The sequence below is a fragment of the Falco naumanni genome, chromosome 7 (assembly GCF_017639655.2).
Source record: "Falco naumanni isolate bFalNau1 chromosome 7, bFalNau1.pat, whole genome shotgun sequence".
Classification (NCBI taxonomy): Eukaryota; Metazoa; Chordata; class Aves; order Falconiformes; family Falconidae; genus Falco; species Falco naumanni.
Genome location: NC_054060.1, coordinates 59608374 through 59635587, shown reverse-complemented (window position 1 = coordinate 59635587; position 27214 = coordinate 59608374). Strand labels below are relative to the sequence as shown.

The following is a 27214-nucleotide window of genomic DNA, read 5'->3' as shown; positions in this document are numbered from 1 at the left end:
GAAACAACAGTAGTTCTTCTTCCATTAATGTTACGGATTATTTGTTAAAATCATGTTGTGCCACAAGGATTGCGTGGTTGGTGATTGCTTACGGCCCTGCGGAACTGACTGTGGCTTGTTAGAGAGGGAAAGCGAGTAGCACCGTTGAAGGGCCTCCATGTCCGATACGTTAAGTGTCCCTATAACTGTTAGTGCTGGAAACCAACGTAAAGCAATTTTTGAGTCTGTGAACTGAATTTAAACAATTTGAAGTAGTTGTGAAGCTGGTAACCATTGAAAATTTTCATAAAGTTTAATATCTTTATCAAATCCGAAGAAATAGTGGGTGAGTATGCACATGCACATACCATAGATCTGAAAGATGCATTATCTGTGTAGTTCATTACTAATTGTAGTTCTGCACTGTGGTACCACTGTTCATGTGTATACAAAATGATTCACAAACAGTGGTTTGAAATGTAGTGAAATGCTTTTGGGTGTGTGGGGTGTCGTTTTTAAATCTGGTGTGTTTGCAAAAGCTGTATCAGGTTTGTTTGTGATTAGTAACTGTCTTTGTATTTTGAAGTCTAAATTTTCAGTTTTGCCCTTCATCTAAAGTGTATGGGTTTACAGCTGTGGATCTCAAGCCCGGTGGTGAAGATGAGGTAAGGGAACTACCTACTTCTACTATTTCAACAGCAGTAACTCTAAAGCAAAGTGAACTCTTACAGTATTTATCTATTGTCTTTGCAGACTGTAACAATGGATAATGCAGAGGAATATGTAGATCTCATGTTTGACTTCTGCATGCATACTGGTATACAGAAACAGATGGAGGCATTCAGAGGTAATTTTAAATGTGGAGGAATATATATGTGGTTGGGTGGGTGGACTAATTGGTGTTCAGGGTGTGCTGGTTTAAAGTGGTGGCATACAATGGCTTTCAAAAACAAACTGAATGCAATAGGTAAGACATTAATTTCCTAACACCTTTGCATTAGTTCTGTTTACCGTAATTAAGAAACTGTTGATTGATTCTAGCTTGATTAAAATACAATTGAAATGCTGACGTTATTTTTTACTTATGTTTATGACTGTATCTTGTGTAAATTAAAGATGGCTTCAACAGAGTCTTTCCAATGGAGAAGCTGAGTTCCTTCAGCCATGAAGAAGTTCAGATGATTCTTTGTGGAAATCAATCACCTTCTTGGGCAGCTGAGGATATTATCAATTATACTGAACCTAAACTGGGATATACACGAGATAGGTACTTATATTCTGAGTGATTTTTAAATAGTATCTAAAAGATACATTCAGTGACAAGATGTCCAGAATGTTCATTAGATGAAGATGCTAAATTGAATGGGATTGGTGGTCACTGAAGGGCAAGTGATTGTCTAAAACAACATGAAATAACAATGTATGTTACAACATATAGGTTAAAAGGTACTCAGTGTTTTTGTGATCAGAGAGGATAAAAAAAATTAAGATACTAAAATGAAAACAACTAGTAGAAACGTAATGGCAGCTAATACAGGCTATTGAAAACAGCATTTCAGAGTTTTTACTTTCGTCTTAGGTGGTGGTTATAATTTCTGTTCAGTTGGGTATAGTTGTTACCTGTCCCTTATTTCCTGTTTCTTTCTCCTCAAGTGTAGTTAAAAAAGAAAACGTACTATGCAGGGAACAAATACACTGGTGATTGGCTGTCAGGAGGTAGTCTCGACGTTTTGGGAATTTCTTGGGTTTGGGTTTTCTGCTGCTCGTCATGTTTTGTAGCAATTACACAAGTTACTTCTGGAGCTGCATTAGTAGAAGCATGCTGAAATATCCTAATCAGTCTGAGATGCTGTGTGGAGCGATTCTTCTGTTGACCCTGCCCTGCATGCAGAGATGCAGCTGAGATAACAGTGCCTGATACCCGAGGGTGTATTTCAGCAGGCTGTGCTTGCTTCATGCTCTCATCCCCCCCATTCCTGGGGCTGATATGGATGAAAGCAGTGGTGTCTGGAGGTCTGTTGTAGTCTGTTACGCTTTTTTTTGGATTTTTTTCACCTCGGGGTCTTTAACACCGTATAACTGAAATCAGAGATAAATTGAAGAGGCTGTATACTGCAGAAGTACAGGAAAAGTCTTGGATTGTAGTCAGTTGGATTTTTCCCATATAATACGTTTGAGCTATATCTGCTTCTCTACCCGTTCGTATACAAGGTACCCAAATAACACTCCAAGATAAGTATGGAGAAAAGTTCTTATTTACCTACATTTTTCATGTGTAATACTCAGCAAGGAGATTACAGAAGTATTTTTGTGGCTTTTATGATGTTTTATTAACTCAATACTGAACAGGCACTAGAATCTTCCTGCTTAGACATGACTAAAGATTGTAATTGTACTGTCTCAAGTTAAGGGACATTAAAAAAGCCACTCTCTTGTAATGTTATCATAACTAATTATTTTAATTTATTTTAAGCCCTGGATTCCTTCGATTTGTGAGAGTCTTATGCGGTATGTCTTCGGATGAAAGGAAGGCTTTTCTCCAGTTCACCACTGGTTGTTCCACACTCCCACCAGGAGGCCTGGCAAACCTACATCCCCGGCTCACTGTTGTACGCAAGGTACAGCTTCTCCAGGTTGCCCTTCAAGCCAGCTATTTCGGCTTTTGAGTGTAACAGTTGTAACAGTAAAGAAATAACACTGGGTTGGGTTTTTGGGTTGGTTTGGTGTTTTTTTAATGTATGACACCATGCTAAGCTTTCAGTACTGACCTCTGTTTTGGGTCTGCTCTCTGACTTCATATTGGCCTATGAAAGATTAACGGACATATTTATAATATAAATATATTTATATATATTAATATGTATAATAAATATATATTATAACATAAATATATTTATAAGTTGGTCTGTAGCTTTCCTGACGGTGCTGTTTTGATGACTGGTGTTACGTATGCAGTAAATGCCTTCCAACTTCCATATCGAGCACTGTGAACAACTGCAGTAAAAAAAATTCTTTCTTTTCCTCAGGTTGATGCTACAGATGCAAGTTATCCATCCGTGAATACGTGTGTGCATTACCTGAAGTTGCCCGAGTATTCTTCCGAGGAGATCATGAGAGAGCGCCTGCTGGCTGCTACCATGGAGAAAGGCTTCCACCTCAACTGAGCCGCTGACTGCAACATGGGACGTGAGAAGGTGTTTTTTGATACTAGTGAAGCCTCTTGTGTTTGTGTGCAAAAAAAAAAAATACGATCTCCACGCTGTGCTCTGATGAGACTTGCCTTTTTTTTCACCTGTGAGGCTTTAGAAACATGTGGAATAAGTTTGTTAGCTGCTAATGACAAAATAAATCCTTGTAACTACACAGCCAGCAAGAAATTGGCACAGAACACTGTGTGATGCTTCAAGGGCTTGCACAACTGGGAATTAAGGTGGGTCTGTTTGACTGTTCCAAAGAACAGATCATCAGATTTTCAGTGTTCACTGATACAAATTTCTAACAGTGTATTTGTGTAAAGTTTGTCATTTAATACCTTGTACACTACAGTTGCCATCACTGATCCCTGTTTTGCTGGCTTTAAGCTAACTGGTCAGAAACTTGCTTCCTTAAAACTTAGAGTTAATGGGCATCTCCAGCCTTTTCTTTTTTTAATGGTGCCTGCACTATTGGAGTATTTTAGCAGGTTTTTGCATATAATCATGCACAACTTTTTTTTTTTTTCCCCTTCTTTCAAGTGGGAATATATTTTGATTTCTCAAATGCCCTGCTATAAAGATCAAATCCTTAAGTGTGTTTGTGCAGCTCAATGATAAAGCTATTAAAAAAACAAAAAAACACTGGTTCCTAGTGCAAGGCACACTTAAAGCAAGTTTTACTTTTGGTTGTACTTTCTTTGTATATTATAAACATTTATTTAACTTGTTGCAGTTTGAAGTTTAAAAGAAACCACCCAATGTGTAAGCTCAAAGGTAATCATTAAAATGTTTGCAACATATCAAACTGTCTCCTCTGAATACTTCGTTAATACTCATATGTTATTAGATGTTTGTACACGTTCTGAATAATGTGCCATAGTTTTTTTCAAGGTTTAAAAGAACTATGTGGCGATAATTGATCTCACAAACTTTATCTCTGTGCTCAGATCTTCTCAAAATCACACAGTGCAGCTTTTTAAGAACTAGCCTGGCAGCGGTAACACTGCATGTGGCAGTTTCTGGTGCTCTGCCGTGGGCCCATGTGACCTGAGGTTATAGTTCCTCATTATATTGGAATAAAAACTGGGTCAAATGATGCAGCTGATTCAGCTTCACTGGAGGTGGAGTGCCTCTCTTGGTTTCAGCCTGTGGTGCAGTATTTTATTGGTAAAAAGTGGCTTACAGTAAGATAAAGTGAGGTGCTAATATGTCTTTAAAGATACTTACGTACTTGATACCAGCAAAGAAAAATTATTATTCTAGTTGAATCTGTGTGGTAAGCTTTGTTCTGTGCCAGTTCTCTTTGGTAACAGCCTTTTCTTGGACCACTGCTGAGGGAGGGCTTGCCAGAAGATTCTGCCTCACACATATAAATGAGGTTGATGCCAGATTTCTTTTCATAGCATTATTCACAGGACGTTACAGGCATCATGTTTGACATTTTCCCCAATGCGGCGTTGGAGAGGCATCTTCTCCATCCCGGACTCGTGTGTCTATTGTGTTGCAAGTGAACAGTCGCATAAGCCCTGCGTACAAAGTATCTGCCCCGAATACAATGTCAACCCGTTTGGCTGACTGTGGTGTTACTGTAAAGCTGCCTGGACTGTTCTCTCGCACAACACTTGACTCTTTTGCTTCTTAGACCCTGGTTTCTAGGTGCAATTTAGACGTGACAGCTATGTGCTTTCACACATCAAACTTGTACGGTATCCGTTCTTTCAGTATCAGTGTGCCTAAGTGTTGGTGTGGAAGGTATGAAGAAGCAGCCAGACACGTTAATTCTGGAAAGGTAAGTGAAAGTTAGCTCAGATTGTTACTGTTCAGTGACTTAATCAGTGTGCCCTGTACCTGTGAATACAAGTTGGGGTAGCTATGTGCTCCTGCTCGAGAAGGGAGATCTGGCTTGGTACCTTACTGGTACTGAGAAACTTACGTACCTTTTATTACTCATCTTTTGTAAGTGTTTTATTCATGACGCATGGATCGAACGTACAAGCGAAAAGAAAATATACTGATGTGCCAAAACAGGAAAAAAATTGTGTAACTTACAAAGCAAACATGATAAAAAATGATAAAAAATATCAAACACTTGATTTTAGTTATCTTTTATTAATGTTATACTATTTAAGTGCCAGATACTTATAGTTGCAACTTACACAGTATGCAGGAATACTAAATACATCTGTACTACTGCTATTAAAATTTCTTTTGTAACCATTATTTGCATGGAAAAGGGAAACCAGCTTTTTAAAAAGCGATCATAAAAGCTACAGAATTTTAATTTACATCTGTATGAAAATAAAATCAAGTTGGTGCTTAAGGGAGGCACTGAAACTCAGTTTGAATTTATATTTCCGTATTTTATGTCTTCTCCTAGGTAATTCAGAGTGATACCTAGACAGTCATGTGTAAGTTTCCATTACTTTATCATCGGTTTAAAAAAACGTTGACAGTTCTGGAAAGGTTTTTGCTGTGTCAATAAAGCTGCAGCTGAAATTGAAGGTTCCACCACTGGATGTTTAGCTGTACCTTTCCATTAGGTACGTAGGGTACAGGAGAAACAGGAAATATTTTCCAACTAATTTGAGTATTGCATGAGTCAGTTTTACAACATCAGAAAAATGCTGTTGGCACGCTCTTGGTGGTTTCACCATCTCTTGTAAAATGCTTTTATTCAGTCTTGTATCTTCCTAGTTTTCTGCCACTTTGTCAAGCACAAACAGAGGGGCAAGAATTCTGTTCCTGTTTGTCTCCACAATGCAACCATTCAGCACCATTTCATCCAAAATGATGTGCACTCTGTCCAAATTGAACATTATCTGGAAACATTTCAAGTTAAGTGTATTTTGAACAACATTCAGAGCAAACCTTGGGCACGTTAGTCTAACCAAAGTTTACAAGAATAGGTATTTCTTGATTTCTTGTAGCTTATTTGGGTGTTTATTTTAATAAAGCTAAGAAAATGGTTCAACTGACACTTTTTTTCTGATCAGAGAGATGTCAGAAGTTTGTAGTAGAGAAGCTGAAGCCCCAGTATATCTCATCCTGGAAGATTACTACATAGTAGTAAACTCAAGGTAAATTTTAGCTTATATGTAGATGGTTAATTTTACTGTTTGCCTGAGTACCATGTATTGCTTGAATATAAAATGTTATCAAGGGATAACAACCTTGAGTGCGAAGATGTAAATATTCTGCATTTCTTCTTTAAAAAGTGTTAGCCAAATTCTTAAAATACGATTCTCAAATTGTCCTTATCCTAAGTTACTAACGCTATTTGATCTGCTTGAAAGGAATATGCCGATATGTGAAGTTGAGTTGTTGATCGAGTAATAAAGCTCAGGAAGAAGAACAGAAGTAAATGGTTCCTATTTTAAATACTCTCTAAAATATACTTATAATCTCTAAATGTTCACCTAAAGGAAAATAATCTGAAACAACACGAGTTTGAGCTCAGAGGCCAGCCTGCTTTTGCCCTAGTCCTTGTATTTGTGTTTGTGGACATCCATTCTGATCAGTAGAGTAGCAAGAGGCAGGTTTTAGAAGGCATCAAGGCTTTCCTCTGCTCAGCGTGACGAAGATTAAGTCTCATTTTTTGAACGTGTCTGGGGCATTTAATAAGGGGACTGCTCTGCAGCACGAGTTCTGGTGGAGCTAACTGCGGCGCTCTGCCAGCTGCTCTGCCGAAGCAGGAACAGGGGGAGCACCGAGCTGTACAGAGCAGCTGAGAAGCCACACACTGGCATTTACCCCCTAGGGGGAACAAATAAATACAAGTGGTTGGGGAGACACCTTAAAGCACCAGAGCTGCAATGACGTAAGCTCATGAAAGTGAACAGTCTTAGGTCTAAATGCAAGGAATGGATTTAAATTAAGTAACATTGAATGTCTCCATGCCTCGTTTTTCAGCACCTGGCTTTGAGAAGGGAATTCCTTGACCTCAGTTAGGTGCCTTATTTTCCCTGCAGTGAGTGGTGAAAGACAGACCCATCAAACAATTCACAGATTCTAGAGAACCAAGGCTGAATTCCCTCTCCGGGAATGCAGAGAGGGAGTTTTCTGTGATTACTTCGTGTAATGACAACTGGCTTGGTCTCTTCTAAAATGTATAGAGGTGCAGCCTGCCTGAATCCCATGGAGGGCAGAGGCTGAGCCTGTCCTCAGCCTGGGGAATTCCAAACCCCCCTTTCTCCAGGGACAAGTTTAGCTGAGTTGGTAGCAGCTGCACCTCCTGCCTTCTACTTAAGGTTCTCCTGCTGTTACGTGAAAGTTCTGGAGTCTGACCGTCTGTCCTGCAATGAGAGACGGTTCAGGTTTTGTCCCTATCTCTGTTAAAGCAAGAAGAGGGGCACAGAGTCACGTCAGCCTTGTGTGCGACCACCCTTCTAAGAGATGAGAAGTAGAAGCTTGAACTTGTTCAGGCTAAGCTGTAGGGTGAACCTGTATGGTCACGTCGCTGAGAACCCAGCTGGCAGGCTGCTGCCTTCCTCTGCTGCTTCAAATTGCTGTGAGCGCTTTGGGCTGCAGCGAGAGCTACCATATACTCCTGCAGAAGGGTAAGAAATTGTGTCACTGCTCCAACAAATCCATTCTGCTTGACCAAGAGCACAGCACCTCTAGGTAACGGAATTCAGGCCCCCAAATAACTTTACTACTCGTTACTGTTAAGTGAGGAAGAGAAACTGTAGCTGTCAACAAGATCTTCTGTACGTCCGTGGTTCATCAAATAGGTTCTAATTTGCTGGCCTAAACTTAACCACCTAATTTAATTCTAAGCTGTATTTTAAATAACCAGGCTTCTTCCCCGGTCTGACTGCAGGCCTAACTTGCTTCTAGAAGTCAGACTCGTGCCTTTCAATACGGAGGAGCACTACTACCCTTAAAACTTTTAACAGTCCCAGTTTCTGTGGGTCCAGAGACAAAGATAGTAGCTTTACTTTGCTTGGCAGATTAAGGACTAGAGACAAATTTCTTCCTATGGTATACTTTTCAAGTAAACATTCTTTACATAAATATTTTACTCTGAGAAGTTAGGATTACTTTATCCCAGTAACATGAGAAACTTAGGAAGACAGCTCTGCTGTTGCTTAGTTCACCTCTGGCACTGCTGCACACAGGGCAGGAGGGTCTGTTAACAAAGGCAGATAACATTCCATTCAGGTTTCAACAAGCGATAAAGCCAGCTCCTCCTCCCCAGCTTTTAATTTTTACACTACCACTGATTCACAGTGCTCCAGTTCCCACGGTGGAGCGAGAGCTCCCGTCTCTCCAGGCCTTCCTCTTCCTTTGGGAGTCCTATGGCTCTAAAACCCAGACGACTGGATCAACCAGGATCTGTGATGATGCAGCAGCGTGCTGCTCCCACCTTATTCTTCTGCATCACTTTAAGAAAACATTTAAAACACACTTATCACTGCTTTCTTCCCCTACTGCATTTCCTAACGAGCTGATAGCATGCCAAAGGAAAACTGCTCCCATACCAGTAAGTATCTTTCAGCTGTTCCGCTCAGACCCAATATGGTTCGATGAGATGCCAGTTCCCCTGCAGGGCCACCCCACGTTATTTCAAAACTGGTCTGCTCCTTACAGAAAACAGCGGTAACATTTCTGTCCATCTGTGTGACCAGTTAATCTCGCAGTCACTGTTCCAGAACCAGTGATTTCACCTGCAGTTTGAATGGGGATACTAATACCATTCTGGAAAGATCTAGCACCTTGATCTTGGCAGGTCCCACAGCATTCCTTACCCTCTACCCTCAGCCTTGCATACCGGCTTCCTTTTTCTGTTCCCTTCCCACCCCCTTTACCAGGCTGTTCTTGGCAGTCAGTCAGATGGCACAGGGAGCAGCTTTGGCTTTTTCCCCCTCTCTCCAAGTCTCATGACTGGTCTATGGTTACATCTCCTCACATGCTGCTTACCCATTCAGCCTGAGCGCCCTGCCCCCTGACGGATAGGGATCTCTGATCCTCAGCAAGGCTCCTTCTCCCCACCTGTCACTTGTTTGGCAAGTGACCCCAAATTTCAGGGTTTAAAGCCCTGAAGTCATAGATCCACACCCAGCTGCAAAGCACAAACAGCAAACCAGTTTGAGCAACTGGCAACCGGAAAAAGCCATATTCGGTGCGTGTGCTCCGCCCAGAGCTGTCATTTAATGTCCTGCTTCCAGTAAGAATCCTGGCTGCCCACAAAAGAGGATTAAGGGACTTTCACTAGATCTGTGCAGAGGCTAACAGGATTTTTTTAAAAAGTGTGCAGAAGAAAACATACCTTAATCTCTGCGTCTGTAGATAAAAGTCTGTAATAAAAGTTTTCAGAGCACCCAGCTAGGAAATGCTGCTAACAAGTTGTCAGCCTAGGTGAAAAGAGGTGAGCCCTGAGCATCCTTACAAATTTCAGTCAATGCCGTTGTGGCTACTCTACTACAACTGGTATTTAAATGTTATACTGGCTTCCGGTAACTTTAAGAGCTGCCCTCATTAAAGACAAACATTAATGGTACTTACTACTATAACACAGTTTTTATGGCACATACATACTAAGAGGAGGTAAATGTGAGTCTTGTGCCTCCTCCCCAGAAAGTTACATGGGCAGATAGTTAAGTCAGGGAGAGGGGGAGGAGGAGAGGAAAAAAGCACGTTTAGGGCTTGCATGTGATAAATAACTTCTTCATATAGAGACATTTTAAGGTATCTCAGAATTTTCTGGGCAAGTAATTAAGGGTGTGTCTGGGCTTCAGAGATGATAAATTGCAGCCAACACCTGGTGATCAGGTAACACACCCAGGAGCACAAACAGAAGCTGCGTAGATTACAGCACTGCTACTGCTAGGGCCGACAGTTTGCTACTGAATGTACAGCATAACAAAGCTTGGATTTCCATCCTGGACATTCACCTTCAACTAAAGATTAGTTGGAGTTGCTTCTGGTTTTTAATCTAGAGTCACACATTCTGACTTTATCTTTGCTAACATTTACTTTAATTAACTTCTAGTCTATCTAATGGGTAAATCTAAAGGCAGGTTTTAGGCACTGACACCCATTTGATGCTTTCTGACCATTTCTTCCTCAAATGACTATGCTGACACTAAATAGGAGACAAATGGTGCCTTCAAGTTCTGTGATATTCTTGAACAACAGTTTTAAGATAATCCTTTTGTAGGTTTCAATTTCATCTACTTATTTTACAGTACAAACTGAAGTGCAGCCTTATAAATTCTCAGAATACATAAAGCATTCAATTTTCTTACGATTTAAACACACTGTATTCTGAACGCGTTATTCCATGGGGGAGCTGAAGAATACAGTTGATTCGTACAAAGCACTCCCTGTATCAAAGCTTTTTATCTGTTGTAGGAGCAGCAGCAGCTAGTTGCAATGGAATGTGATGTTTTTTTTGGATCAAGATGACATTCTTCAAATGCTTGGTCCTGGAGCACCCTGTCTTCCCCTTCCCCTCCCACAAGGGGAACATAAGTATCTGTTTCTTCCGTAAATTAATAACGTGCCTTCAAGTAAGCTTTGCCTCACCAGTTCAAGCAACAGAAAAGTCAACTTTTTGCAGTTTTAGAAACTCTCATGCTTATCAGCATATTGTTCCCTACAAAAGCTGCTGCGTTAACGCTTGCGTTTGTGTAGTCTCGTCACACCAAGAAAGTAGCTCCTACACCATCCAAGCTGGAGTTTTAGAGCTACGGAAAATCCCACCCACTTACTTAATCCACAGAAGTCAGGCTCAGCTAGTGCTATTAACACCTCAGGATCCAACGCCTCTCAGACAATTTCCGTACTTGTTCATTCAGCTGGCCCAATAACACTTCTTGCAGATATTTTAAAACCAAACCAAACAGCTTTAGAAATGTTATGTCATTCCGTCATAGGTACCCTTAAGCATGTGCCTGACTCAGAATGAAAGTGGAAATCATAACAATGGCTAAATGCTTTACAATTCACATGTAAAAGCTTCTGCAAAAACCACGGCTACTCCACAGTAGTTACTTAGTCGGCTAGCAGCTACTCAGTGTTCGCTTTTGCAGTACGCATAAGGTAACTTCGCCATTGTTCACGCATTGTTTAGCATCACACGCAGCTGTGTCATACTCACATACAAACGTTACGTTTGAATCCTGTTGGGCAGGGTTCAGACGGGACCCAGCCTCTGCCTGGTGCCCAGGGTGCCCTTCCCTGACAGCTCAGCCAGGCTCAGGCCCATGCGAGCTGCAGCGCAGGTGCCCTGGGTGAATCAGGTGTTTGTACCTACACAAAAGCTGGAATCCTGCCTCAGCAGGCGCTGCGCTGCCGGGAGCGCTGGGGTAACGCACCGTGGCTGGGGCAGCTTTAAGAATCGGCACACACGCTGCAGGCTTAGCCCGGGCTCCAGGAACACTGCAACTGCGAGATGGGCTCAGCCTTTAGATTTAACTGCAGTTTGCTTTGTGCAGGGGTGAATAGCCTTTAATGATGATGATCTGTTTTCCACGGCTTTTGATTTCATGTAATTTCCTACTATTTTTTTCTTGTTAGTAAACACTACTTTCTATATAGAACAGCCACTATTACTTTTGAAATAAACTTCCTACGAATCTGTACACACAAATAATAACACAGAGACAGGAAATTCTGACAGTGTCCTACCAGATCCTCTGTATACAAAGATTCTGTAAACACTACTTGGTGTTCGCTGCTACAGACCTTCCAACAGTACTTCCTCTCTCAGATATTTTGCATCCAAGCTAACTGTACTGAATATAAGAGTTAGTGTAAGACTGTTTGGCAATGGAAGTGGTTTAATCCCAGGTGGGGTATTATCTTACATACTGTGAAAGGCATATTGATGGATTATTGCTTGTACTGCATTAACATCTAAGACACTCGTAGTCCAAATCTTACATTGTTCTTCTGGGCCTGCTATTCAAGCTGCTGTCAAAAATAAATACAGTCCTGAGTGACCTACTTAATTGTTACACCTCTGCTTTACATTTAATGTTGAAGGTATCTCACTTCATTTCAACTATTTTAAGTATCCTCTCAACTTACGAAAAGCTCTTCTTCCTAAATGAGAGAATTATTTTGTACGTATACAGAAGCGAAATGTTTAATTTTAAAATTGTTCCTGAAATACATAATGTAGAAAAGTACATTTCTGAGTAGAAAAAATATGTACATCATTCAGATGTACATATTGAGGAGACACAGATCAGACACAAACTTTTCCAATATTATTTCCAATATTATCAAATAAGATAATAATGCACACCCCTATTTTCCAAATATTTAGATTCACACCCTCATGCTGATGAGACCTGTGTAGAAGATTAATTTCTACAGGAATAAATGGGCTCCTGATGGTAACTATAAGTGTGCAACTACAGGAAATGCCTCTTGACATGGAAACAACCAGAGGCAGGCAGAACTTCGAATCATCACTACTCTAAACAATCTAAGATAAAAGAATCGGGTAACTGCAGACTCAGAGTACACCATGTGGAAACATAGGGGACTGGGGACTATTTGTATAATTAATGAATCGATCAGGTTAGTCTCTAATTCAGCAAAGTTCATACACAAGTACACATAGTTCTAATCTTTAACTGTAACTGAATACAAAAAATGTCGTTACACAATCGCTCAGAGACCTTACACGTCACTTCATGCTGAAATATAATTATTGCTCTTTCATAATGTAAGTGAATTTAGGAGTGGTATATTAATACCACAGCATGTTGTGAATTTCAGGAAGGAAATACAGACAGTATATATACACGTACATATATATTTAAGTTCAGTAAATAAGATGGAGTACCAGCATGTAACAAAAATTAAAATATTTACAAAAGTTAAATTAATTATTTCCTTTGGGGTTTTTTTGTCAGTAAAGAACAATTCCAAGAAAAATTACAGAATTTTTCTATGTTCTTCCTATGTACTAATTCTTAAATAAGGGAAATAAATTAAATTACAGTATTTCATTCCAGGGTAGCAACTGTATTTCCAGTGTATAATTGACTCTTTTGTACCAGTAGATCTGCATTTAACCAGCAACAAACAGGCATAAGGATTGCTGGAGGAGAGTGAGCGGGCAGTAGGACTGGAAGAACAGAAGAGGAAGACTCTTTGCACTACATTCTCCTGGTTTAATTTTCTTTGAATACAGTATTATATTTACTTGCTATTTGTGTTTAATTGTTCAGGACCATATTTTAGTATTTGTTTGTATTTGGGTTTAGTTAATTTTTTAAAATGTTATTTTAGTTAATGCCCTGCAAATCGTACACATGAAGATACAGCTGTGTTAGGGGAGGGGCAGGAAACAAAAAAGGTACCTGTGGTGATGCACAGTTTCCTAAATTTCTTCCTCCCAGGCCTTTCTCTCTTTCCATTGATACAGAAAGTAAAACTCACCTAGACTTTCATGAAGCAAGATCAAAGTGAAAATCTGATCCTACAATGATGCTGCTGCTATTTGGCTCAAGACACAGCTGTAACGTTCTTATTACTGCAGTCATTTCAATTATCTATTTTATTGTAAACTTAAAGTAAAACCCTGAAGTAATAATTAGTTAAGCCTGAAAGTTCCCCCATTAATATAACTTTTCATGTCTAGGTGTTAATGGTACTTAGTTCTAAACAAGCTCTCCCTGTCTGTCTTTAAATGGTACCAGGCTTATCTTAACGACTAAGGATTTAAATAGGTGACCCTGATAAACATCAGCCACGCTTTCAGAAAGGTGCCAAAATGGTGCTACTTACTGTAAGTGCAAAATTTGACAATCAGTGCTACGCAGACAGTATGAACTGGAACATACACCAAAAAGACATGGATAAATGGATTTCCGATACTGAAAAGGATACATCTAATTCACTCTGAAAAGAAAAGAGATAGACAACCATTATTTACAGTTTGATCTCTCATCTCATTGTCATTAGACATTACACATCCCTTGCCACCCACAAGCCACAATTTGAATATAGACGGTGCCATCTGAATGAGTGGGTGGAAAGCCAACATCGCTAAACGTGGCAACTCCATCCCTATATTCTCTCTTCCTCCTTCTGCAGAGATAGGATGTTAATGCCAACCTTACAATTTATACAAAAACACAGTTAAAAAATTTGAACAGCAAAATCTAGACATTGTATATACCCACGGCTGTGGTAGCTGGGCCGGATATATTAGAAGAGGGAAAGCAGCTCCAAGCTTTGGACCCTTAGCACTTCTAACTACTCCCCTGCCCCAGCAACACAATTCATTGTATAGTCATCATTTCCTTCCCAGTCTTGGCCTGCATTTACCCCAAGTAGTTTTATTCATTTAACCAAACTCTAAGTTAGAAGCACTTGTGGTCTCTCTGCAGTCAACAGAAGAGATGGGTACCTTCAACAGTTGACTCGGCGCACTTGAGGCATGACTCACTTCCTCGAGATACTCATCGGTCTCCACCGCCAGTAATGGAAGCTTAGGATGACCAAACTTCTAACTCAGCTGCCTCAGTTAAATGTCTACATTTAGAAACTATTAATCAAAGCCTCAGCAGTTAAGATCTTGCACAGCTGGGGTGGAGCTTCCCCAGCCTGCTGAAAGAGGGAATCTTTATCTGCTACCAAGGGAATTTACTTTGCTAACATGGTTTCCATAACATTTCCAGTCTAACCCTGGATTTAGGCAGAGTTCCCACTGGCAAAACTCCTACTACTTCTGTAGGCTAAAGGTCCTCCAAACTGCACTAATTCTAGTCTACAGGCCTCTGCTGAGTGACTCTTGCCGTTCTTCAATTAGAAATCTTTTATGCATCACAAAAACTGTATTTTAAGAGCCTGATCGGTTTAAGTTCCATCAGCATTAAGATGTTAGTTGAAAACACTGGAATAAGTATTCTGAACAGTATCCAGAGTATCTGGGTAGCCAGACAAAAGTGAAGGGGACTTGGAATTACAGCTCACAAGCAACTTTGAAAGCTTTCCCCCTAATTCTGTTAATGTTTATTCTGATATTCGAGCTCTGTAAACTCCATTAGACAAAAATAGAGTATGTGAGAATGTTTAAAGCTCACAAGCCTAAAAATAATAGATGACAAAATGTCCTTCTAGAGCAGGACAGATGTTCTTTCCTTTCCTAGAGTTCTGTCTCCGTTGTCATCATCATAATTTTGGATTCTGCTAAAATTCTGCAAATCCTAAGCATTAATCCATAATAGTACAGACTTATATTTTCTTGCTGTGTGGTTTCTGCCAGAAACCCCAGCTAGAATTATAGCCCTCTTCTCCAGTGATCTGGCATTTATCATGTTATATGCTATTAAAAATAGAACCACAGAACGGCATGAGATTTCTTTAACCACCCCCCCCTTTTAGGTTCCCCTAGTTTCAAACCTGAAATGCAATGGAAAATACACAAAACTGTGGTACGATGAATTCAGCAAATTTCTAACAACTATTAGTGGTTGGGTTACGTATGTGGTCAAGTAATTTATATGTACTGCATTTACATGTACAAGGACTACATGCATTTTTGCTGGCCTCAAGTGAAGGAAAAAAAGAGAAGTGTTGGCAACTATTAGCTCAATTAGATCAATAAGAAGTCACCAAATTTTCTCGTGCATTCTTTGTGCTGCTGGGATCAAATTCCATTCCTGGTTATCACTGTTTAGGTTGGGACTACAATCATAACAATTTTAAGAGACAAATTCTGAACTGTCAGAAAGCGGTATACTTAGTACCAGCAGTTTCAACAGGCTGGTGCGACATTAGTTGAAATAATAGCTTAAAACAGTTGCCAGGCATCTAAATAGCGAAGGGTCCAGATGACTTCATCAAGCATGTTCTTGAATCCACAGAGGGAGCTCCGCCACTCCTGCTGTGGTACCAGGACCTGGAAACTCGTTACAGATCCTGCACGCTGAACTCTTCTATGTATAATTACTAACATAATACCCTCAAGCACATGGACAACAGAGGAAACTATCCAGTCCTCTTTTCTGAGAGGGATATCCAACACATTTCAGCATAAATAAACTGAAATTGTGCCTAAGTATGCTTTCAGTCAAATTTCTCTATAACAAGATTATTACAAACCCTGTATTAAACAGCACGTTCTAACCAGGATTATCCTGCTGCATTTTCAAACTTTGTGAAAACAAGCAAGCGAAAAAAACTCACTAACAGGAACAGTGTCATTTTAACTGGAGCTATGTTTGATGTTGAATCTTTAACAAAATTACTGCCTATATAATAGCTGTTGCATGACAACAACGTGGGGATCACAAGTACAGACTAGTTTTTGAGGTTTCATTTGCTCCATCCCTCTGATCTTGCTCAGTGAGAGTGATGTCAGCTCCCTGCTTAATGCTTACACCGTCTTTGTCATGAATGAAGTTCATTTGGGGGAAGTCATGCTAAGAACCGCAAAAAAGAACTGTAAAGAATAACTTCTTTATTTCTTTAAAATGTATAAAATGCCAGTGGCTAATTTACGAGTAGAGGACCTAAAGAAACCCCAGAGCATAAGCATATAAAAACATGCTTTTCTAACACAAATATTTCTGATATTCCTTGTCTGCTGATTTATAGCCCATGCATACTTTTACTTCTCTGAAAAATCAGCCGCTACTACTTCTTCTTTTTTTCTTTTTATTTATTACAGTGATAGTATTCATATTTCTAAATTAATATAAAAAAAGAATTTCCCCTTTGATTATTCCCTCAAATGACTGACGTACGAAAGCTTTGAAAAATAAGAAATATTTCATATTAGAGTCAATATCTCACTCACCACTCTGCTGAAGTATTTGTCCAAAACTTCCACAAAATTGTGAATTAGTTCATATACTGCCATCTCATTCTGAAATTCAATTAAACCCAAGTGAATATTAAATGAAATAGCTAGAAAATGTAATAGTATAGTTTGTGGTGTATGAAAAGCAACTACAAAATACAATAAAGCGCACAAGCTCATAGCAAGAGGAGGTGTGGTTCAGCGCTCAGGGGCAGAAGCTTCAGGCCAGCCACACAAGTAAGCACTGCAGTACCCAATGGATTCGTGTTGCCTGGGCTGCTGCCATCCCATCACACCCATCGTTCCACCATCACCCAGGTCAGATACATAGATAGATACAGCTAACTAGGCTATGCCTTCCCATGCTGAAGTCAGGCCAGCCAGCTGCCGCACAGGGCCGGGCTATGCTGCAGCAGTACAGGTGGGTGATTTTTCTAGCAAAGCCACAAGACTTTGCCCCACGGGGCATGCTGTTATAGCCCTGACTTGAAGACAGTGGTAGGCAGCAGCTACCTTCCACACCAGCCTGTTCAGATCTCCAGTAGTGAGCTTTAACTAATTTCTGAGAACCAGGAATCAATGTAAACACTAAAGCCTTGAAGGCTCAGCCTGAATGCATGAAATAATGGTAACTGTCAACTTCAGAACTCTTATTTCCCCCCCATCCCCACCCCTTTTGTTAAAAGTACAATAAATTGGCATTTTTCTAGCTGACAGTATGGGAATTTTTTCTTTGCCCAAGGAGGTTAAAAACAGTGGGCAGTTGGGAAGTCACCACAGATGAGACAGCTGCTCTGGCTGTAATGCTTAACATTTGTTGAGAAACACCACCCCACATAAATTTATGTTTAATCAAACATAAATTTAGAAAGCAGAATCAGTACAAGGCTCAGGAAGACTGACTCATGATAACAGCTCAGTCTACTGCTATAGACTGAAGTCAAACATACCACATTTTCTTTTATACCTCCACTTCTTTCACAGAAATAAAAATGGGTGGGTTTTTCGCAGTGACTTCTTGAAATTCTCTAATTGATATTGCAAAATTCCATACTGGAAGAGGACCTGAGCTCTCGCCCATGATCATCGCCACAAGCTTTCATTTCAAGAGGGTATGTAATTTCTTACCTCTGTCTCATTGATTCCGACGACTACGAAAAGGGCTGCATACTGCCGATATACCAGCTTAAAGTCCTTATACTCAATGAAAGAGCACTAGGCAGAAGTAAAACAAGTCAAATACAGTAGCTGCCATTTAAGCATTAAACAGTATTAAGCACAGAATGCTGAAAAGACCCAAAGCTTTCATGTTCTTAAGGCCCACAAAGAACAACGGATTTCCCAAGAGCCACCAAACAATTCTGACTTGAAAGAAATGTAGTAGGGTAACTACTTTACACAAAACTTTTCACCTGCTGGCAGAAAACACGCTACCACTTTTTAAATGGAAAAACTGGAACATACAGAACTGAAGCGACTTGTTCACGGTTACAAGGCAGTCAATACTTTCCCTAAATTTTCATTTGGAAGCACTTCCAAAAGAGATAACCTTAAGGTCAGTTTCATGTTTAAAAAAAGATGGGTATTTTTATATAAAAATGAAGAGCATTAGCCCTGCCGCGGCGGGCCGGAGGGAGCCGTCGTGCCTTTGGCGGGCCGGAGCCGGCAGATGGCGCTGTTACACACGGCTGCGGGGGCCGCCTCCCGCCCGCGCTGAGCCCCTCGGGACCGCAGCACCCCTGCGCTCTGGGGGCGGGGGCTTCTGTCCCGACAGCCTCTCGCAACAGCCCTGCGGAGGGGGTTCATGTCTTCGGCCACTGTCAAGCCTCTGAACTAAGGCACTTTATAGGAACTGCTGTTCCCCCCCCCCCCAAGCTGTCCAGAGTGAACTGTGAGGATCGCAGTTCAAGGGCACACACAACTAAAGAAGCTGAATTCTGAACATGAAACAAAAAACACTCACGGTCCAAGTCACAGATTTCTCCTCCAATGTAATGTGCTCAAAAGTTGTGTTCAGTTTGGTACTTTTCTTAAAAGAACCAATGGTTTAATTAAGTGAGCCATGAAAACAACTTTCATCTAAAAAAATTTCCACCCTCTGAATTTTCTTTCTTGCAGAAAGCGTGAACACTTTTTTTGCATAAAAATGCCTAATTCAGAAGCCTAAAAAATTCTGTTTCCTAAACCCCCTGTGTTTTAGACTGTATTTTCATAATTTGGAATCCTCTCTCCTAAATTTTTTAACTTAGAGCTGCCAATGCTAATTCCTACCACCTTCTGGCAAAGCAGCAGTAACAACTCTATCGATCTCTACCAGACAAGCAATCAAAGGATAAAACAAATTCTTCCTGGACTTCTGAGCTTCTTCAAACAAACAGAAGGAATCTTTGTGACAGTGATACACAAAACTCCAAAATCTCTGTAAGCCTCAGGAACAAATATTTATTAATGCAGAATATCAGTTCAACTGACTGAACCTGTAATCCAGAAACACAATCTTTTTCTTCATGGGTACAAATGAAATAATGACCTGCAATGGAAACTGATGTGTTTTCAGAATTATCGACATGAAAGATGTGAGATGTTAATAAAATAAAATGGCTAGGGGAAAAACTACAAGTGTTACCTGATCCTTTGAACGGGAGAGACATTTTTTGATTACTTCAGCTTCCAGCATTGTCCGTTTATTAATTTCTACATGCTCGTAATACCTAGAGAGCCTTGTCTGACCTTGTTTGTTTACCATAAGGAAAAATTTTATCATTTCTTTTTTGTTGATCTCAGCAATAGATTTTAATATGGGGTGCAGGAATCAAGAAGAGTATTTCTGTGAGGGGAAAAGAAAAAAAAAAAAAGTAGTAGAATCAGGGGTTTTATAAAAGACTTCCTAAAAGCCAACCAGCCCAGATTTGCATATATTTAAGACTGAGTTTATTGCCAAAATACAGAACATAAGAAAAAAATCTCTAATCTTTTGCATGCATCCCCTGAGTAAAACTCTTCCCCCCCCTCCCCAAATAACCACAAACTATCTAATAAATAAGAGCTTTCACATTATCAGGCAATTTAATTTCTTTGTAGGATTTGTGGAATTAGAAGAGTAAACAGTTACTTCTTCAAAATCATAAATCTACTCCCCATTTTCTTCCTGCATGCTAACTTGTTTGAGAACATGACCAGAAATTTGCCCAATACCAAAACATAAGATTAACACAGCTGATAAAAGCAAAATTGGCCTATGAGCACCCTCACCACTCCTTGCTCCCAACTTGTATTCAACAATTCCATTCGTACCATCCCGACATCAGACTGAAGGGAGAGAGGACAAAGGGAAATGCATGAGCCACAACACATGATCATTTCTTTAACACAGAATGAGAGCCTCCTGAATATTTGGGTATCAGAAGTAGCAACACACACATCTTGAGCCAGACCAGGAGCTGCTAAAATGTTTTCTCCCATCTCATTTCCCACACTGATATGCAAGGTAGATTCTGCACTTAATGAAAACCAAGTGTGTGTCTTTGATACCTAAGGAGAAACTTGTTCATGTTAATTACTCAAAACAGCTTAACCTCAATCTAAATAAATATTAATCCATACAATCCCACTAAAATGTAGTTGTAGCGTATAAACATGCCACATGCAGCAAACAATGAAAAAGGCTATTAAAAAGAGCACAGCATGTATCAGAATCTGCTTGCTAAACAACTAAAATCTTTCAGGTTTTGAAAAGCATGCAAAAAAGGGTAAGCTGCAGATGTAATTTTTTGAAGTAGAAGTTCTGGGTTATTTTCTTTAATGCCAGAAAACAGTCACTGTAATGTTTTCCATCTGAATCTCTATTTGGACCACAGATTTACTGGCCCAAATGCTCTTGAGGTTTGTGCACTGGAAATACAACAACTACCACAAAAGCTATTTCTTTACTCCAGTTCTGAGGAGTCACTCCTTGCCTGGTGCAAATATTCTCTCCTAAGGTCTCACAGCTCCTGTCAGAAAGTCCAAGCTGAATAAAAACATTTCAGGAATCCACAGAGCAATACAGTGTAGCTCTTCGTGTAAAACAGGGTAACTTAATGCAGAAAAGCAAAAGGGGAAAAAAATACAAACCCCAAAATAGGTCTCTGAGACAGCAACTTCATACACACTTAAACATACGCTGATTTTTTGTAACAAGGCAAGCTGCATCGGTGCTGCCATATATTATTAGCAACTTGAATAAACTGCCTATGTACCATTCATGGGTGATAACATCTAAATCTTTGAACAGTGATAAAAAAATCCCAATATATTGTGCTGACACTAATGACTGCTTACTTCTGATTCATACTGGTCACATAATTCTTTTCAGAAGGAAATACCACCTCTGTTCTCATCACTTGGATGTCAAGAAAGCGATCCCGTTTTCCTCAGTGTACTGTGATTGATTCCAAAACCAAAGAAGTTTAGGTTTCCATACCAAATATATCTTCACCAACGAGACTTGTTACTGAGAATTCATTTCTCAACCAAGTGACACCTCCAGGGAACAGGAGTCCGGAATCAGTCCTCAGACCAAGAGAATCTGTTTGGAATCATGACAGCCTCAGAACTTTCTCACCTCTGCCCGGCACGGTGAAGTCTCCTCACATCCAGAACAGGAGCACACTTCTGTTGATTCACTCCAACAGAAGAATCATGGATGCTGGTCAGTGCTGCTGCAGTGGTGCACACAGCCTGCCCACTGCACCTTGGGCTTCTGAACCACCACAAATTGGTCTGAGAAAGAATGAACCAGGTAATTAAGACAAAAAAGGGCCCAGGTGGAAATTTATGATGGGATCTTCACTGTGAGATGGCAGCTTAGGCTGACATTTATGACTAAACGGGAGAGTACCATCCATACAACCTGTCCTGTGTTTCGTAAGTAGCTCTTCACACACACACACACGCGTCCTATTTTGTATTGCTGCTTGAAGTTAGAGTTGCAGTAAAAAGAGATGTCTTAACAATTTGAGGCATAGAGAAAGGTAAAACAGTGAGATGTCTTAGTCATTTTTTGATACACACCTTCCAAGAAGTAAGGATAAGAATGAATGACTCCTTCCAGCTCAGAATGAGGTACTCTAGCAAGGGCCAACCTCACGAACCAAACAAACCTGAAGCTTTAAAGCTACTTTAAAAAGGGTTATGGTCTGAAAGACGAACAACCTAAGAACTGCTGCCCACTGTTTTAATGAAAAAAATAGCAAGCTCAGACACAGGAGCCCAAAAGTTAAGCATGTTGTTCCTACCAATTGCAAAACATGTCTGTTCAAGCTAAACAGAAAATGACAGCCACATGGACAGCTTTTCTTTTTTCTTCTTAGTTCTATGCTTCATCTTTGTGTTTGGTACTGCTGAAGCACGAATTAACAGTCCTCTGTTTTGAACAAGTTGTTTCCAAGCTACTTTAACAATTTAGTTATAACTGGTACTGAGGAGCACAAGTCCTGCTCCCACAAATCAGCAAGTTGCACAAATCCATCCCAGAAAAGTAAAAAGCTGAGGCTTTTGATTTGAATGTCTGCAGATATTCAAGTGGGATCTGAGAATGGGAAAACAGTAAAACTACCCCAGGAGCACTGACAGAGCTGTTCTACTTTGAGTTACTATTAAGCAATACATAATAGAAAAAATACACGAAGAATTGATAGGTATGGATCCTATTGCAGGATCAGTCCCTAATCCTAATTATTCCTCTATTAACCTAATCTTTCTACATGGTTAATCCCTTTCTGACGTTGTGACTATTGTATCTGCATGTATTCTTATGAATGGCCTGGATTGTTTTACATATGAAAATACTTCAGACTAGATGTTTTCTGGCTTTTTAATCCTCACAAACGCTCTTATCCAGAATAGATATATTAAAAAATGAATCATGTTGTAATGGAGGTAGAGCCACAGCAGTACCCAAATGTGTTATCTGTAATTTATGAGACAATCATTATTTGCAGTATTAGAATCGGTGATTAACATGTGTAGGAAAGAAGACCACTAGTATCACTAGTCATTTTTGTATTCTCCCACCAGCCCCAAAGACAGGTTCCATAATGTTAGTCAGAATTTTGCTCATATAAATGGCAGCACAAGCACACAGGTTTGTGTAGAAACACTGGAATAAATTTACATGTACAAACAATATTTTTTTTTTATTTACAAAAACCATGCAAGCATAGCTGTGGAATCTGACTTTGAGAGTAACGCCAGTGTTAAAAACATCTTAAGGGTTTTTCTATTTCCTTTAAAAATAATTCTAAAAAAAAAAAATCACTTGTAGAAATAAAAATATTTGCTTGCACAATTTAGGCAAAAAAGGAAATTACTGAGTTTTGTTTCTAAGAAACAAAGTTTATTTCTTCTCCTTTCATCTTGGCTTTCAGATACAGGCAACATCTTAGAATTAGTTTTGCATATTTAAGATGTAAAGAAACACATATAGTATAATAAACAAACAGAAAACATATCTGTGCATGTTGATGGGTGGAGAAACTCCCTTCAAGTTCTATGTATTTGAGAAGCTACCTTTTATGATCAATAATTGGTACTCTGGCTATGAAAATAGCTCCATTTGTTCTGATACAACTCTTACGTGCTTTTCTGTGTATTCTCACGCACATGCCCGTATGTATCCATGCACATACACACAAATTACAATGCTTTTATGCACACAGAATCAAATGGTTCAAGGGAATTGGTGACAATATGCAAACCTTTCATATCTCTGCTATTATTTTGCTCATTTTAGTAATGACAAGACACTACTATCTGAAGGCTGTTTGTCAGAAATGAATAGGCTGTCTCATTCCAGGTCACTGGACAACTATCTGCATCACAAATGCACTCAGGAACTGAAGACTGAAAGGGACTGTCGAGAACCTGATGGGACTGTCAAGTCCAGCTCGCCCCATCACAGTCAACCATGCATTAGAAATACTGTCCAGAAAAGCATACAGTATATGCTTCATGCATACCTGATCTACGAAACACCTACGAAACTCTGTGACAGAATGAAGACTCCCTAGAAACAAAAACCTGAGAAGGTATCACTTGGTGATGATGTAAAAGGTCTTGAAACTGCACTTTCCTTCAAAGGAAATGAACTTTCTGGAGTGACTGAGTAGCACTCTCATTTCCTTTACAAAATATTTCTTCTGCAAGGATTATTTGGCACACACACAAACAACATACTGTTTAACTACTGTGATTTAAATATGCGCTGTTTCACTGCGTTTGATCTCACCCTCATTAAAGTATCTCTCACAGATAAATATCTACGAGAGAAAACTGGTATTGTGATTGGCTTGGACAACTCACGCTGTTAGACTGATGGAGTATGTAGCCATTGATGACTTACAATATGATGGCTTTAAACTCCTTCTAAACTAGCACATATGCAGCAGACTAAGGACCCTGGCTCACCCAGAGAGATGCTTCTTGATTTTACTGCCCCTAGGCAGACTCACTGCCCTCTGCCTGTACAGGTAACTCCAGCCTTGTACTTCAAGATAAACTGAGACCTGCCTGGTTTGCTTCAAGATGCTGAAACAGAAGCCATGCAGGAACTGCTTCCTGGACATGCCAGCTCTGTAGGCCACATAACCGCATGAGACACCTCAAAGTAAGTTATCCCTGTTTCTGAGTCACACCCCTAAACGCTGTCTTTTCAGATACCGGTTGAGACCTCTTAGAAGCAAAGCCTGCAATACCTGTTCTGCGGATAAAAATGTCTTAAGTCTCCAGCATGGCCAATCCAGCAGATTCTATGTGCAGTAATATAAAATGTATTGTAAACATAATTTTAATACTCCTCCAGTAGATACCAGAACTTAATATTCATTTATTTTGTCCAAGATTTCTCCAATATTTATACATAATCTGACACATAAATTACAAAAAAAGAAACAACCTAAGTTTGAAACTTCTTGCAGTACATTATCATTCAAATCAGATGTGTCTCTCAAGCTAAAATCACTAGTCAATGTCCACAGATTTAGAAGTATTTTAGTTCTGCTATAACAATGTTTTGCAACATTCTGGATCTCTCAGCTAAAATGTTAAGTAAGATAGGATCTAACAAACAAGAAATGTATGAACACATTTTTACAGAATTGCTTCATCAAGAGTTAAAAATAAATGTTAGATAGAATTATAAGCAAATAATTTACTGCACTGTCCATCTCTAAACAAGTTGGTTTTCTGGATGCAGAGGTCTAATGGCACTTTATGTGTGTACTAAATGTGGAACAAAATGGGATAAACTGGAATTAAAGCATTAATGAAAACAAGAAAAATGGCTAAGTAGAGGCAGAGGCACAAGCAGGTGTCAACATTGGAACAAATATTTTTAAGATATATGTCTATTGAAGCTTTCTGGCTATGAAATTATTGTACAGAAGTATGTAGCAAATGAAGATCGCTCACATAACTGAAACCCCTTGCTCTTCCTATTTTTGTTCTGACCATGGACAAGTCTTTAATAAAAATCACACGCAGTGTTAATAATATTTATCAGTAATAGCAATTTTTGTATTCTAGATCTTATTATTGTGCACATTGTAATTCACTCAAAGATGAAACAACTATTATCTATGAAGCTTTAAAATAAGATACTGTGTTCAACTTCAGGATCAGGAATTTTAAAAAAGTAACCTTATTCATCTAGGGAAGTCAGGGAGGAAGGAAAGAGTAAAAAAGTTTTTCCTTTGCTGTTGAGTTGTCAAAATGCTGGCTGAACATAGTAACGGAATTAAATTGCAGTAACTCCCATATACTCAGGAATGAGGAATGTCCCATAAGATTGGAGCTAAACAAAAGGCTAAACTGGTTATGAGGTCAGTATTCATTTTTAGTAATGATTTGACACTGTTGGTAGACAATGAAAAAAATCAGCTGAGGTGGAAAGGAGCTGGATTTAGATTGGCTAATCTGTATGGAATCAGGAAGACTGTAGGATGAAATTTTAGTAGGAAATGATTTAATGGAGAAGAAAGGAAGGACTGGATAAACCAACTAAAACATCAATACAGACCTGAGGACAGATTAGTAGAGAAAGGAAACGCCTGTACTGAGGCAAGCGGTATTTATTTTTTCAGTAATGAACGGAATTCCAACCCTGTCAAGAATAAGCCCTGTTTAGGAAACTACCCATTTTTTTACAGAATGAGTACAGCACGTAAATATTTTGGAGGGAGGCAAAACCAAACTCCTACATTCCTTACAACAGGTGACCCACAGATAGTTTCAAATAGGATGTGATGGTCATTTTTAAATATTGTGTTTCAGAGCAGTATTTTGCAACTGAGGTAATTTCACCATATCCAAACCATGGCATCAAACAAAGCATTGCCATCGCAAATAAAACCGGGCCAAATAAAATAAACCAGTCATTTCTGGCAGAACCTTCCTCACGTGGAAAAGGCTTTTAAATGGCAAACGTTGCGCACTTTCCCTTTCTCATTGAGGAGGAAATATAGTACACACATGCCTTACCATAGAGACCATGGAGATGACCGTTCATTTAAAAGATTAGCCAACTTCCAGGGACATATCATAAATTTAAGTAATCTATTCCAAAACCACCTCCTTGCAGGGCAAACTCCGCGCACCATTACACCGCCATGAGTTTTACAGACTGAAGCGTTCAAGCCCCGCTGTGCCGTTCGCACGCCGGTCTGGGGAGCGGGCACAGGCCCCCAGGCCCAGGCCGGCCCGGCGGCTCCCCCGAGGGCGTTTGACACTCCGTAGGCGCGGAGCCGCCGCGGCCCCGGCCAGCCAAACCCCGCCGCCTCAGCCGAACGCCACCGCTTCCCCTTTTCGCTTCAGAGCGGACGGAAACCGCCCAGCCGCGCTCCCCGGCCGCGCCCGGGCCCACCGGCCCCGGCCCCGATCCACCTGCGGCCGGGCCGCGGGCGGGGCGCGGCCTTCCCCCTCCTCGCGGCAGCGGTTGCCGACAGCGGGCTGCCCCGGGGCGGAGAGGGGAGGGGAGGGCACCGTGACGGAGACACCTGGCGGCAGGGACGGCTGCCCTGCCCCGGGGCAGCGTGCCGCCGCCACCCCAACCCCGGGAGGGGGCTCCCGCTCCCCCGCCCGCCCCCCGCCCCCGGGGCACGCCGCTCACCTCCCTCCCGCGCATGCGCACTCCGCCGCCTTGCCCGTGCGGGCGGAGCAAGTCGGCGGCCGAGGGGAGCGATTTCCCGGCATGCGCCGCGTGGCTCCCCCCTCCTCTCCCCTCCCCGCCCGGCCGCGG

General features: G+C 40.5%; 2 protein-coding genes across 16 annotated transcripts in view; one reads left to right on the top strand and one right to left on the bottom strand.

Moving 5' to 3' along the window:
* The window catches only part of HECTD1 (HECT domain E3 ubiquitin protein ligase 1), a 64606-nt gene extending 60633 nt beyond the window's left edge, over nt 1-3973 (top strand). For all 9 annotated transcript variants that reach the window (XM_040601187.1, XM_040601182.1, XM_040601181.1 and 6 more), the window contains 5 exons: nt 566-644; nt 733-826; nt 1096-1246; nt 2453-2597; nt 3006-3973. In XM_040601187.1, the coding sequence (XP_040457121.1) occupies nt 566-644; nt 733-826; nt 1096-1246; nt 2453-2597; nt 3006-3143 (607 nt within the window). In that variant the 3' untranslated portion in view covers nt 3144-3973. The remainder of the gene's footprint in view (nt 1-565; nt 645-732; nt 827-1095; nt 1247-2452; nt 2598-3005) is intronic.
* A 1289-nt stretch (nt 3974-5262) lies between these two features.
* Nucleotides 5263-27163, bottom strand: AP4S1 (adaptor related protein complex 4 subunit sigma 1). 7 transcript variants are annotated; one of them, XM_040601190.1, is made up of 8 exons: nt 21545-23230; nt 21286-21361; nt 21082-21087; nt 19568-19768; nt 18070-18156; nt 16939-17007; nt 14022-14033; nt 5263-5992 (listed from the first exon to the last, which is right to left on the bottom strand). In XM_040601190.1, exons 4-8 carry the CDS (start codon nt 19703-19705, stop codon nt 5864-5866), a joined length of 435 nt encoding a protein of 144 aa, XP_040457124.1. In that variant the 5' UTR covers nt 19706-19768; nt 21082-21087; nt 21286-21361; nt 21545-23230; the 3' UTR covers nt 5263-5863. The 7 variants fall into 7 exon arrangements, with proteins under 7 accessions (XP_040457124.1, XP_040457125.1, XP_040457122.1 ...); XM_040601191.1 differs by lacking the exons at nt 21082-21087; nt 21286-21361 and adding an exon at nt 27086-27136 and having other exon boundaries at nt 21545-21702; XM_040601188.1 differs by lacking the exon at nt 21082-21087 and having other exon boundaries at nt 21262-21361.
* Nucleotides 27164-27214: the final 51 nt, after the last annotated feature.